The sequence below is a fragment of the Triplophysa rosa genome, linkage group LG7, assembly GCF_024868665.1.
Source record: "Triplophysa rosa linkage group LG7, Trosa_1v2, whole genome shotgun sequence".
NCBI lineage: Eukaryota > Metazoa > Chordata > Actinopteri > Cypriniformes > Nemacheilidae > Triplophysa > Triplophysa rosa.
Window position 1 is genome coordinate 25,278,271 of NC_079896.1, and position 11,653 is coordinate 25,289,923.

The 11,653-nt window shown below is 38.8% G+C and overlaps 2 protein-coding genes across 3 annotated transcripts; one reads left to right on the forward strand and one right to left on the reverse strand.

Annotated features, from left to right (window-relative positions):
- Window positions 1–68: 68 nt before the first annotated feature.
- atg3 (autophagy related 3) lies at window positions 69–3,738 on the reverse strand. The gene is made up of 12 exons (XM_057338733.1): window positions 3,530–3,738; window positions 3,089–3,130; window positions 2,953–3,002; window positions 2,576–2,646; window positions 2,354–2,461; window positions 2,046–2,095; window positions 1,855–1,954; window positions 1,736–1,770; window positions 1,504–1,659; window positions 1,268–1,395; window positions 1,059–1,127; window positions 69–888 (listed from the first exon to the last, which is right to left on the reverse strand). The coding sequence occupies exons 1-12, from the start codon at window positions 3,599–3,601 to the stop codon at window positions 807–809; spliced, it is 963 nt and encodes a 320-aa protein (XP_057194716.1). The 5' UTR covers window positions 3,602–3,738; the 3' UTR covers window positions 69–806.
- An 889-nt stretch (window positions 3,739–4,627) lies between these two features.
- gpr161b (G protein-coupled receptor 161b) lies at window positions 4,628–8,331 on the forward strand. 2 transcript variants are annotated; one of them, XM_057338387.1, is made up of 6 exons: window positions 4,628–4,746; window positions 5,410–5,855; window positions 5,966–6,684; window positions 6,863–6,970; window positions 7,190–7,309; window positions 7,429–8,331. In XM_057338387.1, exons 2-6 carry the CDS (start codon window positions 5,497–5,499, stop codon window positions 7,677–7,679), a joined length of 1,557 nt encoding a protein of 518 aa, XP_057194370.1. In that variant the 5' UTR covers window positions 4,628–4,746; window positions 5,410–5,496; the 3' UTR covers window positions 7,680–8,331. The 2 variants fall into 2 exon arrangements, with proteins under 2 accessions (XP_057194370.1, XP_057194371.1); XM_057338388.1 differs by having other exon boundaries at window positions 5,413–5,855.
- Window positions 8,332–11,653: the final 3,322 nt, after the last annotated feature.

Below are 11,653 nucleotides of genomic sequence, written 5' to 3' on the forward strand. Positions count from 1 at the left end.
ATTGAAATACAACAACATTGTAATTCGTTTTGGACACACCATGGTCAATAAAAACAAAAACTATGTTTATAAAATGTTTTATTAATAAATGTACATATTGTTTATGTGCACAGGGCCATAGAATTAAGAGCTGCTCACCGTCTTAAATGCCTTAGAATGATATTCATTAGTAATCATTAAGAACTATGTTGTGCTGTTTACCCGTGGACCACGATAATAGATTACACCCATTAAGCTTTTGCAATAGATTCAATAGTTTGCAGAAGAGCTTCCTTTTGTATTACTTCAACAATACACAGACAAGTTCAAAACCACACATACATTAATTATGATACGCACCAACAGATGTAAATATGTTTTCCACAACACTGGTGTGGCTCCAACATTCAGAGAACAACGTTATGACAAGCTGTTCAAGTCAACACGTATTTTAAAGTTCAGCTCACATCTGAGAAGCGATACCACCAAAAGATTTTGACAGCCATTTATTTTTCCTGTTAAAACCGAGAGTTGCATGTTGCACCGGATAGCTTAAAGGTATATATCAAATAAAAATTGTAGGTTTAGGAAAGCATTATTAAGAATATGTGACTAACACAAAGAAGAAGCTGAAGAAGACTTGAGAGAAGTGGATTTAAACGTTTGTGGCTGATCCCTCCAGACCCCCTCTCGGCGTTTCATAGAATTGATGAGATTCAGAGTCTTTCCAGGGCAGTTTTGTTTTTACTTTCACACTGCTGTAACAGCCACTGTTCGCAAAATACACTTAAATATGAGGTCATAGTTATGGGCAGCCAAATGAAGAGTTACATGGTGAAATGCCTTGTGTAATCATACTCTATTGTAGGAATGACAGCCTGCACAAATTTCAAGAAAATCAGAAGATACCTGAAACAAAGAAGGTTAAGGAAAAAACTTCAGGTTCTGCCACTTGTTTAGAATTTGACTGTCAAACACAATCCAGACTGTCTATATGCTTTTTGGGGCCACTGTATATTTGTTTATCTACAAGATGCTGATGTCAAACACATGTAGTAGGTTTCTACATTAAAGGATACATATGGACCCCAAGTTCGCCGCCTCCTTCTGCCACAGTCTCGATGATCTTTTTCATCACTTCTGCATGTCTGACAAATAAAAGAAATACAAAAGCTTGGTACTCTGACAATCGACAATTTTGACATTTTCATAACTGACTGTAAATAAAATGATGATGATCATTTGTAAAAATGACACTTGAGTTTGGAGTATTACTGTTTGCATTTACCTGCACGGATGCACAGAGCACATCGCAGGTGGAGGCAGGTTGGGGTGATTCTCAATGGTGACAGTTTTCTTTACGTGATCCTGACTGATATCTTCATACATCTGATCCACGGTCAGAGGCTGTCTGTCCTGAGAAAGAGCAAATGACACAAAAAATGACCTATTATACTATTAAAAACACAATGCCTGCAGAAAAGTATTTCCATATGCCGAAACACGTATTGTCAGGGGAGTTACCTCATCGTATCCAAACAGCCATAGTCTTGGTGTCTGGTAATATTTATCATATGTGATATAGAGATCATAAGTTCTAGTCTGTAAGATTGCATCTTCTCCGCCAGCCTCTGTCTTACTTTTACTCATATCAGCCATTTTGGTTGTGTCAAGAGTGGCCTAAAGAGAAAAAAAGGTGAATTATTCCTATTCAAAAACATAATTTGCTGTAATTTCTGTGTGTATACTTTCTTACATCATCTGTCTCCAGAAGTCCACTCTCTTCATATTCTGAAACACACATACCAGTTATACGTGAAACATATACACTGATGCTGTGTAATGAAAAGAATAAAACAATACATTTATGGCTACCTTCCATGTCTGCTGCTTCTGCTTCTGCTTCATCATCCTCATCATCATCATCATCACCTTTTCCACTCGCACCTGTCTGCACATTCATATTCACGTTGTCCTACAAACACACACAAATAGTATGTCTATATATAAATCTACTGTTAAACGAAACAATAGTTTTTAAAATAGTTAACACTTGGCCGCCTTACCTTATTATCCAATGAGATTTCCCGAACTGCTTCTGTCACCCCTGTCACACCTGGCAATGTCAAGACGTCAATACATTATTAACCCTTCGCTAGTGAAAATTTACAGACCGTCCTACTGGAGGAATTGGACATTTTCATAAACAGAGGTTTGAAAGAAGAAAATGGGATTTCATGCATTAGAAGAGCAAAAATTTAAATAGGTTAAAGGATTTCTGATGCATGGCTTAGCAAAGGGTCAGCAATGTTCTTAAATAAAGAGGGAAAAAGCATATTTTCATGACACTGATTATTTAGAATGTGTTTCATACCAGAATTGTGATAAGTATCAACCCATCCTCCGTCACCATCATCCTCTTCTATAATGGCCTCCAGCTCATCAGAGTACTCCATCTGTTTACAGCGCTTGTAGCATGGCACTGCACCACAAATATTCAAATGAAAACAACAATTATAACCTGACAATTTCAACTTCACTTCATAGTTCAGATTCTTACATTCGGTGAAACTGAACATGATTCTCACTTCCTTACCATTTCGGGTTAATAGAAACTGCTTGTCTTTGGGCAGATAGGGCTTCACCTTTGCTTCTTCCCCAGAGGCCCTATTAATACACAAAATACATTCTGAATTCTGTTAAAAGCCTAATCTTTCTAAATGAAGTATGGGCATGGAAACAATTATGACACCAAAAAATGACTAATGTAACAATGTTTTGCTTCAAGCTAATCACTAAAAATGTATGTACATGTATGTGTATGTATAACTGAAATGAGATCATTATTTTGAGTAAATTTCTTTACATAATGGATGAGTTGAACTAGAGACTGGACAAAAGCAGCCCAGACATATTACATATACTATAGTGTGTGTCCAGTCTGGTGGTAGTGCATCTGAATTATGTTCTTGCCATTTCCATGTCGGGCAGTGATGAACCAGATGATCTCCAGCAGCAACAAACTACAAAGAACACAATTTTGTTATGCTTTAGCATATGTTTTCTTTTTTAATAAAGCAATGAATGCACATTTGAAACACACACTCACCTCCTCTGGAGTTATCACCCCAGTTTCCTTAAATTTAGATTCCTGTGTGGAAAACACAGTAAATAAACATAAATAACACAAATAACATAAATAAACACACCACAATGAATGAAGCTGTAGCAGAGGAAGAAAATAATTTCTGTAACATTTCACAAGGCGGCAAAAACATTTCAAGTTTACAGTACCCTGCTGTAGTGGATCAAGAGTCTGTTTACTATAGGGACTATATTGCCATAAAGACAAACAATGACACAAAAATAAAAAATAATCTTATGTTTTTGTATAATAATCAAAGAGTGCATATTTCAAGCAATTAACTATCTTGATGGTTTATTCTATTCTTACTATAATTAACTTTTTATGTGTATGCTGACAACATATATTTGGTCAAATGTTAAACACTTACAAAACCTCAAATCATGCTAACATTCCTCATCTTACCTTCAAAACAGGCGTTAAAAACTCTGCCACCCCCAGAGCAGTGCCTTTCACCGAGTTAATAACGTTCTGCATGCTGCAACAAATCTCTCTAGGAAATATGAATCTGTTTGCGCTCAATGTATTAGACTTAAACACTACACACAAACAGTCTGTTTAGAGAATTTCACAGCTCCGATCTGCACCACCCCACATGACCTAAATCATCTGACAGTCACTTCCGCATTCCAAATCTCGCGATGTTACAAGACATGCCCCGTTCGCATTTAATTTCTGTGACAAATCATTTAGTTTCTGAATGTATTTTCAGTTTTTATGTTTTTGAATATTTGTACAATACAAAGAACGTTTCATTTTAAGAAAGTAACAATTTCATTAGTAAATGGGGTTTTAACGCAATACAATAAGTGTCAAAGTATATAACGTTAGATCAAGAAAGCCAGTTTGCACTGCTTTTCTGCTTTTTGCACTTTTTCATTTTGGAAATAAAACCTTCGCATTCATACAGTCTTGCTGCATTTGTTTTTATTAAAATTTTTATGTTAAACGTCATACCTACAAAACATAAACCACAAAAACTGAAATAAAACCTTTTAGTTTCGAGTTCGTGGCAAATTCCTGATAGCAAGCTCACGACTTATGCACATGCAGGGGGCGTGGCTCAAGTGCAGTTTGAAAGTAACTAATTGGTCAACCGTGGTCATATGACTGAGGTGACGTAACCTGCGGGAATCTTTAATCTTCTTTGGTGGTCCGAAAGCGCATTCCGCAACAACAAAAGGACTGCATTGATACTGTGTTGCAAATATAAAAGTTAAACATCCAGCATCCACTTCAGCTCATGTGTTTGAGATGCTTTAAAAACACTCGAATGTTATTATACAAAGACAAATACGTGAACATACACTATGATCACCAATAAACTGACATACAGAGTTTATATTGTACCACAAAACCGCAGTGCTTTGATAATAACGTGAAAGTGATAAATCATATTTAGCACTTTGTAATTGTTATTGAACTTTTATTATTACTTGTGTGTGGAGGACTGTGAGAGACGGACCACACACAGACTAACATACAGACTGGAAGAGACGGCACAGGAGTGATCCGCCATTGCGGTGCTGTCTGTCTCTCTTCATCATAAACAAACTGCGAATAAAGATTAAAATACCGACACAACTTGTTTCCAGCGACATTAAATGCGATCTAAAAGCGAGGTGAGTAAAGTAGCGTCTTTGCGAAGTAACTTTGGGAGTTTTAAGAACCGTTCTCGATAAAGCAGAATGATCTTGAACGTTACATCTATCCGCGGCTAAAGCATTTGGTTTGTTTTTTACAATTTGGAGTTTATTCAGTCACTATAAATGTTGTGTGGAACTAAACTAAAGAATTGCATACAATGCATGAAAATTGCCCATAAGAAAATTAACCACGATTTTATTATAGTAAAAGTTAAGTAACCACGTTTTTGGCAGATGTATTACAAACAATTGTCAATACAATGAGACAATGGTTGGGGTTTTATTTCAAATAGAACCAAAAAACTTCATTTAGGCTAATTGGTTCTTTTTTTAATAAAGACTGTATTAAGAAGGGAAGTTTTTCTTATGCGTTTCTATTCTTTTTTCCTAACGTTTTTTTACATTTAGTCTATTCATAATATAGATAAACCTAAATGTTTTGTTTTTTATTGTTTTGTTTGTATTCCCGCTCATATGACTTTCCTCTTTAAAACACAAGAAGTTTTTTGTAGGACCAGCTTCAGTCCCTATTTATTTCTATTGTATAAAAAAGTCCATTTTTTTTGTGTTCAACAGAAATAGCTGTGGACAATTTCTTGAACAGTGCTAACCGCGTACGTTTCTTTTGTTTCCTTTAAGAAGTCTTTGTGAGATGCCCAAGAAATGGATCTACGGCCTGTGCAAACATATCGATGCTCTCCATTGGGATGATACAGCGTCCTTACCATGAACACCAGACGCAATGAAACATGGCTGGCGAATGTCACAGACCTGGGAGACGGCAGGACTTGGGTGGTGGAGTCTGTTGTCATTCTTGTAATCGCTCTGTTCGTGTGTCTGGGTAACCTTATCGTTGTGGTGACCCTGTATCGAAAGCCCTATCTCCTGACTCCGAGCAATAAGTTTGTGTTCAGCCTGACGCTGTCTAACCTCCTCTTGTCCGTTCTGGTTCTGCCGTTCGTGGTGGTCAGCTCTTTTAATGGAGAATGGCTGTTTGGTGTTGTGTGGTGTAACTTCACAGCACTGCTGTACCTGCTCATCAGCTCTGCCAGCATGCTGACTTTAGGAGCCATTGCCATCGACAGGTGAGGAGTTTTATGAAATGGGTTGTTTGGTGACCCAACATTCTTCAAAATATCTCCAATTGTGTTGTGCAGAAGAAAGAAAGTCACAGAATTTTGTTGTGTCCTATCAGGTACTATGCAGTGTTATTCCCTATGGTTTACCCCATCAAGATCACCGGAAACCGTGCTGCAGTGGCCATCGTCTATCTGTGGCTGCATTCTCTAGTGGGCTGCCTTCCACCTCTATTCGGGTGGTCCGCGTTCGAGTTCGACCCCTTCAAGAAGACGTGCTCGGTGGCTTGGCATCGCGAACTTGGCTACACTGCATTCTGGGTGGTGTGGTGCTGTCTGATTCCGCTCTGTGCCGTGCTGGTGTGCTACAGTCTCATCTTCCGCGTGGCTCGGCTCAAAGCCCGCAAGGTGCATTGCGGGACGGTTGTAGTGTCCCAGTTGCCCTCGTCGTCCAATAGGAACGGCCGAAAGAACTCCACTGCCTCTGTTTCTTCCATCGGCAGTCGTAGAGGCATCATTTACGCCGGCAGCCAGTGTAAAGCACTGGTCACCATTTTAGTGGTGGTTGGCACCTTCTTGTTGACGTGGGGGCCGTATGTCGTAGTGATTTGCACAGAAGCAGTGTGGGGTAAAGGAAGCGTGTCTCCCGGACTGGAAACGCTGGTGACCTGGCTGTCATTCGTCAGTGCCGCGTGTCATCCTCTCATATACGGGCTGTGGAATAAAACCGTTAGGAAGGAGCTGCTCGGCATGTGCTGCGGTGACCACCACTACAGAGAATCCTTCGTCAGCCGTCACAGGAAGTCCCGCCTCTTTAGCATCTCCAATCGAATCACAGGTGAATGTATTTTCATGGGGATTTAACTGACAAAAATCAGAAACCTGTTGTGGACTTGCAAAACAACCCTCGAGGTCATACAGACTGGAATCAAACCCATCGGCACCCTGCTGTACATGTAAAAAAACAGAGACACCACATGCATAATGTACTGAATAGAAATATTTCTGTTTTGCAGATCTCGGTATGTCTCCACACCTGACAGCCATGCTTGCAGGTGGAGGTCAGCTTTTAGGTGCCGGGAGCAGCACAGGAGACACCGGCTTCAGCTTTTCCCAGGACTCGGGTGTGTGTAAATAAAATTGGTGTTTTTAAATCGTTCAAATAATTCAACTTGAACCTATTTTACTTATTAAACTTATTTCTGTAGTGCAAACAGTGTAAATATGCAAATTCACGTTTTTGCATAGGTGAAAAGCAACATTAAAACCCCCCAGAAAAGTTCATTTTAAAATCCACACATTTATGATCTAATTTGTTTTATTTTGTAAATGTTACTCTGCAGGTACAGATATCATGTTGCTTGATAACTGTTCCGAGTGTCCAGAAACCTCCCACTGCAGTGCTTCATTCAACAAACATAGATGCTCCGTCATGTTTGAGGACCAGGTGGAACATTCAAAAGGTATGAATGAACTTACCATCATCAGTGTGTGCATTTCAGCAAGAACAAAAAAAAAACTTGGTCTGCAGTTTTAATTTGATAAAGCTCTAATTTATAGATTTTACTTTATTTTTGACCAGGTGAAGATCAGTCCCAGTGCCTGGTGAAGGCGGAGATACACCAGGCGATTGACAGCTTTGCGTCCAGCATGGCTAAAGCCATAGAAAGCGATGCCAAACTTCTTTTGATTGACAATATTTCATCATGTCAGCCCACAGAAAGCGACTCACGCTACCCGGACGGTCAGAGGGTCCGCCTGGAGAGTATCGATGAGGGAATTGTAAACGATGACAAAGATGAGGAAGATGAAATCGAGGAAATTTGTGCATGAAGTTGATCGATGTGTTGGTGTCTGCAATATTCGTGCAAATAACAAAGACACCTTTCATTTAACTGCAAGTTCATACATCAGTGTTGGAAAACGATTACTTTCAAAGGCCAACATATAATGAGGTGTTGAATACACATGTGTAGATATTAGTTTGTCGGCTTTAAATATATATTTCATTGTGTCATGTTTTACCTTGTGGCCTTTACTGCACGTCTGAATGGATGTGGATGTGTTGGTAACCTTTAGACCAGCCATAACTGTATTTATGAACCACTGTCCAGAATGACAACAGTTCACTTTTGTTCTGAGGCACTGCTTGAGCTTTGACAACATTCATTTTTCTATTCTGGTTTTTAAAAATAAGGTCATACATTTCCACAGTGAATGTTTTTGCATTCTTAAAATTGTAAAATAATTATATTTCAGACCAAAAGGTAGAAATTATTTCATGATGATGTATAATCGTTTGGAATATAGCAGTCGTTTTATTACAATATTTCAAGATGTAAACATTGTGTAATATTTCATTATTTGGAGCACTATTGAAAAAACAACATTTAAATGAAAAGTTATTCGTCTTAAATATCATAACCACCTTTCTTATATTAAACTGCCCATCTTACTTGAAAAGTAATGGTGTCTGCTGAACATCTGTGAGGATTTCATCCAAGTTTGTGCAAACATGTATCATCAAACCAGCTGGATTCCTTCAGGATATTTGGGTTTAAAGATAAAAAAATCATTAGCTGACTTTGTTCTTTTGTTTCTACAAACACGATAATGTAAAAAAGACTTTAACTGCAACCTGTTGAAATGCAACTCTTATATTCATTATGGCAAATACGCAAACTATTCCTATTTGCATCATTTTAAATAATCTTGCAACGGGACACATTTCTAGTTTTGATACTGATTAATGGCAAATAAACCACTGAATTCATTTTTAACAAACGAGTGATATAAGCCTTCACCTTCATGCAGGCCCATCCATTAGGCCAACTGGTGGTGTGGTTATTGCTTGTGGTTCGTTATGGGCAGGTAATTGATTCGAGGCCTGCGTTCATTTTTTTCCATTAAAAACAGGGGTATCTTATCTGACGGCAACATTCTTAGTTGTCATAATACGCTCCCCGCTGTAGCTGGCAAATTTTTGCCTTGATGGACTTCACCCCTAAGCAGACCCATCCAATTGGCTAACTGATGAAGTGGTTAGTGCTTTTGGGTTTGTTTTCTCATAGAACCTTATCTGAAAGCAACATTCCAGGGTTTGGGATGGTCTTGAATTTTTTATGAATATACCGATACCGACGGTGGATCATGAACCAATACACAACACATGACATTAAATCAATTCAAATCCTGTGGAGGTTTGTACAGCCCACTTGCAGCTAAAGTCCCACCTACTTGCAGCTGACCCACCCATCTGCAGATGGCTCCGCCCTCCGTTTATACCTCATTCTTCTCAAGTGTCTGAGAGTGGCCAGCAGTCTTTGCATTAAGGATACACAGAATTACCTCCAGAGGGAGACAAACATTGTTAAATCCCTCTTAAGCCACACTAAACACAACCAAATGTGACCTTTTGGCATTACGCGCAACCAAACTAATGGTTTAGTTGGATCATTGTTTCAAAATGATTTAACGTGTGGTACCCTGTGCCCTGTCCATACGTATCTACTGAATTGTACAGATTAGTTGTTATCTAAATCATTTCTCTTGTCCACTCGGATTCCTGATGTCCAAAAGTTGTGAAGCATGTTTAAAAACTTTAGGTGTTTGGTGCTGTTCTGTGAGAGAAATGTTATCCATATCAGTCAAAATCATATGAGCTTTGATTTTAAAGGGGTCATATGACACGGCTAAAACGAATATTTTCGTTTGTTTTAGATGTAATGCAATGTGTATACACGATTTAAGGTTCATAAACGCTGTATTCTCCACACACCGTGCATGTTTGTATCTCCTCTTTGCTCCGCCTCTCTGAAACGTGCAGATTTTGAACAAAGCTCATGGCTCTGAAAAGCGAGGTGTGCTATGATTGGCCAGTTCACCAGTGCATAGTGATTGGTGGAATACTGCAAGCGTGTGAGGGAAATGTAACGCCTCTTACCATATTTGGAACATCAGGTTCCTCTTCAGTTGTACTGACAGGTACGCCCACCTTACTTGTGTATACATTTGGGCGGTCTTAGTCAAATCAGACCACGAACTGATGTAGATTTGTGGGGGTGTGGTTACACGAGGTGTTTCAGGCAGGTCTGGGTGAGCATTCGCTGTTAGATAGAATGTTTCTTTTGTTCCCACACTTTCATTTTTGCAATTTTACGTGTCTAATACATGCATGAGCAACTTATAACACACCACAGACACAGAAAAACACGTATTCGCGCCATTTGACCCCTTTAAGGTTGTAAGAGTGACCGGAGGTCTCTGAGAAAACAACAGACAGTGTTGTGGATCTTTCTTTTGCTGTCAGAAATGAGAAATGATCCGTCTGCTCTTCTCCATCCCTACTGACTCCTCATTCCTGATAAACCGAGAACGAGTCTTTCCCCTCGAGAAGACACCCGGCCTAATACATTCGTCATTGCAACAGTTTTATTACAATCATCTGCTCTTAAAAAAGAAACAATGTTTCATCTAAGTGCATTTAACTCTCTGAAGGATTCATCTTATTATGAGATTTTAATATAACCTCAAACATTTCTCATAAAAAAAGAGTTGCAGTCAATCATGTCTTCTTTTCATGTGTTGTTAGTTTAATTGAACCTAGAAAATGTTCATATTTGACCCAACCATGGGAGGGTGTATATTTGTAGTGTAGGTTTGGGAATGAAGAGAATATTTTGTTCCGGAATATCCATCAGACCTCAAGACAAAGTCTTATATCTGGATCGGATTCATCTTACAAATCAACGCAGGAGTGATAAATAAACCATTCCAAAAATTTGACCGAACGTTTCGATATTCTTTCACACAATAAGAAACCTGTTAAAAGCACTGTGTGAACTTTATTTATATAACTGGTTCAATTTTCGGTCATGGTAGATGTGTTTCATTATTGTTAGTTATTCTCAAAAGAACGTTTCAAAAAATCTCTGGATGGATGGACAGATTACAGTGTCTCTATTATCTCCCATGCTATACTTTTACAATTGTTGTCGGTTAAACAATTATAATTCAGGAGGTCAACAATACCTGGGGAGAACTATCCGTCAACATTCAGAAAAATGCAAACATTTGTTCAGTGGCTCTACTTTTATTAAAAAAAAGTGAACTGGTCCACTAGTGAAACTTTGACCCCATGTTTGGAAGAGTAATGCAGATTTTAATTGGGACAGTCAGTCAGTATGAATGACCTCAAGCACCCCTGTTTGACTGTTTCTGGATCAGCCAAACGAGTGCCATCACAAAGGTGATGAACTACACAAAGACCACCCCGGCGGCAAGACTGAGGCAAAAGAGTTGGGGCAAAGATGTTTTTTGAAAACTGTATATTTTGAAGGCCTGTCTTATTAAATCTATCTTCATGTCATGTTTATAATGAATAAACTCAACAGGGGATATAATAAAAGGTATATTTAACGCAGAATCAACTCGCTTATTTTTGGCATAGCAAAATATTTCAAAACAGTTTCTTAGGAAAACACTTTTTAGCCATGTTCCTCCAACTTCTCACCCAATATTTGACTTCTGACTCCCGAGCGTCTCACATGATGCATTGGAAAGCGAAAATGGAACAAATGAGGTGGTTATTTTAGTCTTCTGTGGTCTGGAAGGGCAGTTTCTTCTGCATCCATCTTTCTGAGCAGGTGAAAAATTAATTAGGTACGGATGGCCGGTGTCGCTGGAAGCGAATGGAAGGATGCATAAATGATCAGGAAGGACAGCTGCCTGTCACCTGCACAAAAGCCACGGTGAGCTGCTCATTAATGCCATTTATAGATTTGTGAGGGGAATATGCCAAAGTACAC